Source organism: Anneissia japonica, unplaced genomic scaffold (assembly GCF_011630105.1).
Source record: "Anneissia japonica isolate Jap-2015-1 unplaced genomic scaffold, ASM1163010v1 scaffold149201_len6311_cov124, whole genome shotgun sequence".
NCBI classification, from domain to species: Eukaryota; Metazoa; Echinodermata; class Crinoidea; order Comatulida; family Comatulidae; genus Anneissia; species Anneissia japonica.
Window position 1 is genome coordinate 1 of NW_022718142.1, and position 6,125 is coordinate 6,125.

General features: G+C 32.5%; 1 protein-coding gene across 2 annotated transcripts; it reads right to left on the reverse strand.

The window, feature by feature from the left end:
• Positions 1-2,588: 2,588 nt before the first annotated feature.
• LOC117110451 (E3 ubiquitin-protein ligase TRIM71-like) lies at positions 2,589-6,054 on the reverse strand. 2 transcript variants are annotated; one of them, XM_033253159.1, is made up of 3 exons: positions 6,019-6,054; positions 4,864-4,910; positions 2,589-4,342 (listed from the first exon to the last, which is right to left on the reverse strand). In XM_033253159.1, exons 1-3 carry the CDS (start codon positions 6,029-6,031, stop codon positions 2,750-2,752), a joined length of 1,653 nt encoding a protein of 550 aa, XP_033109050.1. In that variant the 5' UTR covers positions 6,032-6,054; the 3' UTR covers positions 2,589-2,749. The 2 variants fall into 2 exon arrangements, with proteins under 2 accessions (XP_033109050.1, XP_033109049.1); XM_033253158.1 differs by having other exon boundaries at positions 5,525-6,054.
• Positions 6,055-6,125: the final 71 nt, after the last annotated feature.

Here is a 6,125-nt window from a genome sequence, read left to right on the forward strand (position 1 = left end):
CGTCGGGCCAACGGTAGTACCCAACCATCTTTTTAGTAGTTTGCCGACGTCGGGCCAGTAACAAAATATTGACTGAATATTTACGACGGCTTACCAACGTTGGGACGACATCGGAAAATCGACAAATATATTCATACGTTGGGCCAACGTGAAATTCCAATGTTGGATTGACGTTACCTCTCCGACCAAATTATGCAACCAAACACCAACGTCGTACCAACGTCAGATATCCGACCCCGACGCTTACCGACGCTTGCCAACGTTTACCAACGTTGGGCCAACGTCGCTTTGCTAGCTGGGATGTTGAGAGACTTGATAAAAACTTAGTGACTGTGTCAACTGGACTCAACCTAACCAAAAAGGCCTCAGTGGTCAAGTTGGTCAGACGTTTGCACAATAAGTGAAAGGTCCTGTGTTCGAGTCCCTGTGGAGGTCAAGATTCTTTTATCACTTCGATTAGATTTCCTCTTCGGTTATGTTAAAATTACATACATTATGCGACATGTTAGTTCTGGGATTATTCTATTTGCCTATTAAATTAAAGATGAAAAAAATAGTCGGAGGCTTGGATTGAACAAAACCTGTCTTTAATTTATCAAGCTTTCGAGGTCAGGTTCTAAGGTACAGAAAAATCCACAAAACAGTACAAACTTGTTTTAAAATATAAAAACTACTTATTAAAATAATTTACATTAAAAATACCAATGATTAAAGTACATAAAAATTAGTATATCATGCACAGTGATTTCTGTGTATTTCGTACTCTGATTTAGTTTATAGTAGAATACATCCTATATATTCAAAATTGGTTATTTAATACAAATTTATAAAGGCTAATGGTGAAACTAACTGAAATGAAACGTGCATAAATATTGAATGAACTTACTGTTGTTACCCTCTTGGTCTCTGCTCTGGTATTGTGGAATGAAGTAGCATGTTTGTTGCTGATGTGTGATAGAATTTTGTAAATCTGTTAATTAGCATATAATTAATTATGTACCCCGGAAGGACAGAAGTTTTAGAATAGTAATTAAATGAACTAACTTTGTATGGGAGAGATGCTATTCATCAACAATAATATCTTTCAGGTGAAGGGTTTGTAAATTTTTAATCCAGAACGATTCTTTTCTCTTGATAATTGATTCTTGATTATTCATGATATGCTCAATACCTATAATTGACATATCTTCTATTAAATGACTGTAATTTTTTAACTTGATGGGATATTATGGTGTTTAATGTCTGATTTATGATTTGTGAAGCTAGTGTAAAGGGATGTAGTGGTTTTTCCCCCGTACTGTTTACCACATCTTTGACATGTAATTAAATAAATTAACCAATCCATTTTGTCATGAATGAGTGTTGTTTATCCTCTGATTTGCGTTTTGTCGGCATAATTGTCTAAGGGCCCGTTCGAGCAAAAAACACCAACCGTATTCCGTTTATTTCACCGGGTAATCGCGCTGAGCACTCAGCGGGTGGTCGACCGTTCGAGGAAGTTTTAGCTCACGGTAAATGCGTGTAACGAAACTACTCTGGAAGTAAATTTCAACTTATCCCATTTGTTTACTTGCTACTATAACCAGCCCACGTACACACAGCGCGGCACGGTGGAACGATAATGTAGCTCAGTAACTTATAATGGCTGCTTTAAAATCTGTACGTAGTCTAGTTTATTCAAGTTTATATACTACCAAGCAATTTGGTGGTCAAAATTGTCGCAGATAATCCAGATGGTAAGGTAATTAGACTAGTGTCCGAGCGGTTTTAGAAAGTGTGTACCGGTGAATTAACTGGTAATCGCACGGATATTTTTTCGCTCGAACGGGCCCTACGACACATTAGCACATTAGATCTTAAGTAAGAACAAGAGGGACCCTGGTCATGGTTACCTTTATGAGGAGGTCACTTCTAGGTTTATGTTTACCTCTATGTCGTATATTATATATGATATTGAAGGAAGTTAGCCGTTAACACTGTTGAATAAATATAATATAAATCATCAAATGTACATATACAGTGTTTATATATATATAATAAAAAGCAAATACGAAAAAGAAACGATTGCATACGTTGACATAATAGAGACATGAAATTAATTCAAGAGGAATATTTCGGACACGCCTGTGTCCTTCCTCAGCGTTATACGTATGACTGAAAAAATACAGAGCAGATGAACTAAAAACTGCAAGATATAAGGCGAGATAAATTCTAAGATAAAAGGCACGATTTAGGAACACAGAAGTAATAAACAGTCGGCAACATAAAAAACGTTGGCGGTAACAGGCCTATGAAAATAATTGAGCGGAATAAACAAAATGTCGGCAAAGTAATCAGTGTGTACACTGTAATCGAAACAGTGACAGTGGGCTTAAATAAATGATACAGGTATATCAAAAGAAATATATAATATTGTTATAATATAAAACTATTAAAACTATAATGCTAATTAAAGTAATATAATGATCATCATTCATAAACAAAAATAGAAATATTTATAAAAGGTAAACCATTTATATTATTTAGTGAAGGAATAACCACTTATATATATATATATATATATATATCCATAATTGTTTTTTGTATGTATTAGTATTTTTTATAAACAGCATCATAACATTTAGATAGGTCTCACATTGTACTATTGCTAATACAGATTATGTTGTTCATTCAGATTGCTGTGTAAATATTAAAAGGATATGAAAACAGATACTGCCATTATTACACATTCTGAAATGTATCAATAACTTTAATAATTGAATATTTTTATATTTTGTTCACCAGAATTTGCTACTGCAAGTCTTCGTGGATAAACAGAAATTATGGACAATCCACATGGATCGTTGATTCCATCTTCTGGTTTATCGATTCTTTTAATGAAATTTCCATCTCCACTGAATAGTTGTAGTTTGTGATTACTTGATATAATGATGTTGTCATCCTCATCAACTACTACTCCACGTGGACACCTCACCTTACCATTCTCATCACCTGCTTCAACAAGGACTTTAATGAACCTTCCCTCATTATCAAACAGTTGTAATCTGTTGTTCTCAAACTCTAATACAAGAAGATGTCTTTGATTTGTAATTGTAACATTCCTAATTCCCATCATTTGACCTTTTTGAATGCCTCGTGATCCTATGCTCCTGATCATCTGGCCACTATCAATGTCAAACATGAACACACTACCAGTTTTACAACCTCCTACATATGCAACATTTGATGTCTCATCAATATACATACCAGATGTCTTCATTGATTTTTCCTGGCCAATTGATTTGGTCACCAGACCATTCTTATTGCATACTTTGATGCATCTAGCATTAAAATCACTGAATGCTATGTTACCATTCTTCATTTTGAACATTCTGTTTACTTTCACACCTTGTGGTAGTGTAACCTTACCAATATATTCTCCTGATTGCTTGTACTTGAGCATTTCATTTGTCAAGCATGAAACCAGCAAGCAATCATCTTCACACTTAATTAAATCTTTTATATATTCTTCATTTATTTTAATAGTATTTACTAATCCTTCCTTCTCTACCTTGATCAACTGTGGTGACTGATTGATTGGTGTGTCATCAGCACTAACATCTAGTTTGCAAACACCTGAACTTGTGCAATTTACTGTCACTAAATAATGTCTATTGTTGTCTTCTTCAATTTGAATGATGTTAATTTCTCCTGTAGGTAGTGTCCATGTTGCCTTCAGTTGATTTACATGTATTTTACATTCATCTGTTTTAATTATTTTGAAAACAATTGTCTGACCTTGGGTCACAGATTCCATCCCTTGTAATTTTAGGTAGTCTGCTGTCCTCAGATATTGTATATTCCCAATATTATCAAATTCACATTGGTTTTTAACAAAATTAATTTTTCTATCATCATTTGGTAGTGTTTTTGACAATTCATCGATTCTCTCCTTCAGTGCTGTAGTTCTACTTAATTGCCTTGCTGTTGATTCATTACTCTGTAGATTTAAGAAATCCAATGATGCTTGCAATTCATGCATTTTAACATCCAAGAACACCTTTCTTTGTTCATATAATGTCTCTACTTCATTTTTAATTTTGTCTTCATTTTCTTTGATTTTCCTTATCATCACTTGTACATGATTGTCAATATCTCTTAAAATTGTATGTTTGTTTTCTTCTAATTTTGTAACTTTTTGAATAACTTGTTTTATGTCATCTTGTATTTTGTTTTTGCAGTCATTGACAGCTTTCTCCAATGCCTCCATAGGTTCTTTAGATATCTGAAATGCTTCAGAAATATATGGTTTGTGTTTTCCTTTTAATAGAGTATGATCACTGGCAGCCATGTTGACAGAATCCTGTTGATTATAAAATATTTTTAATTTATCATTTCATTGAGGTTTACAATGACATTGTACTCTTTCAGGATGATATTGATTTCTTTTTTTTCTTTTTTTTTTTAAATTTAAGTATAGTTATAAAAAAGTAGAGTAAGTAATTTATTGAGATAATAATGCTACTAAAAATTCAGATTTATTCATTCAAAATCAAAACAATAATATCAAATGACAAAAAAGCGATATTAAAAGATCACTTGAAAGATTAATATACCTAAATGTTGTTCAGGTCAATATTTATTTGTCATTTAAATACGTAATTATAATAATTCTCCTTTTGGATTAATGATAATGAAATACAGTAATAAAAATTATGATAGTGATAATGAGGTAATTTATACTTTAATTTATTCTTTAATTAATAATAATAATATTAATAATAATAATAATTAATAATAAGAATTATGATTTAATCAATTTGATTACTGTATACTGGCACATCCTATCAATAATGTAGAACAAAAATAAATTGCAGATTTTACCAAAGATGTTGCTGTGCACTTGGGCTCATTAACCAATTGTGTCATACCTGCGAATGTATACAATATTAAAATTTGGTATTATCAAAAACATACCCTAATTGGTAAATGGACAGTGTGTGTATTGATATATCTCTGGCTGTCTCACCCATCCAAACCTGTCTTTGGATTGTGACAGTCATGTATTCAGGATAGTAAACCTTGTATAAGAAAGTCCATACTCCAAATATTGAAATGCAAGAATCGTTGCTGATGATGACATAATTAATGTCGAAATCATGAATCTCAACACGATGGCATGCATTTCAATACTTGGAGTATGTATTGTACATTTTCTTATCTAAGATTAATCAGTGAACCTTTCGGTTTTTGGAAAACCTTCAATATTCTTCAAAATCATGGAAGTGTACTCAAAAAGAATTTTGGACCATTGTGAACATATACAGGTATATAAAATTTGAAAACTCATAATATGCTGGTCGATAACTTATTGATAGACTTATGCAGGAAAAGCAATGCAGAATAAAGGAATAAAGTAACCTTATTAGGCAAAAAATTAGGGGAAAAAATGAAAATATAAGAACCTTTAGACTATAAATAGGATTAGAAATGTTTTCGTTTTGAGAAACGCTTTAGATTGTTGTATAATTATGATTAATAATACCTTCTGTTAGAGCTGTTATTGCCCTTGGAAGTTCATATTTCTTTAAGTTTTTAATGAATGCCTCCATCCCTTCTTCATAAATTATCATTCTCTGTTGGAGATCTATAATCAAATTCCAGCTGTCTGTTGTATGTTCCTCTGCAACACTATACACTGCAGTGAGGTGTTGTATTTCATCTGGATTCAGTGTCATTCCCAGATTGACAAGTCTTTGCCGATGCTGTGTAAATTCTGTGATCACAATATTCCTGATATCGTTTGGTATTGGGAATGATGGATGTCGATTTTGAATTAACTCACCCAGACCAAATTGTTGTGTTACCTTAATAGTTTCATAGAGGAGAGTGAGATTGTCTGGAGTCAGATGTCCAGCACCAATCAGCAACTCAATGATGTCCATTGTTTTAGAACACCTATGTAATGCATAATTATTTTTTACATGGTCACTGTATAAAACTTTCAACATGCTTAAACCATATCTACATTTGTCATACCATTTTGACACATCCAACTTAAGACCTCCAAAATCAGCATCACCCATATTAAAAAGTCTTAGTAGATATAGCTCTATAACTATTAGCCTTATAATCTATCATCCTTA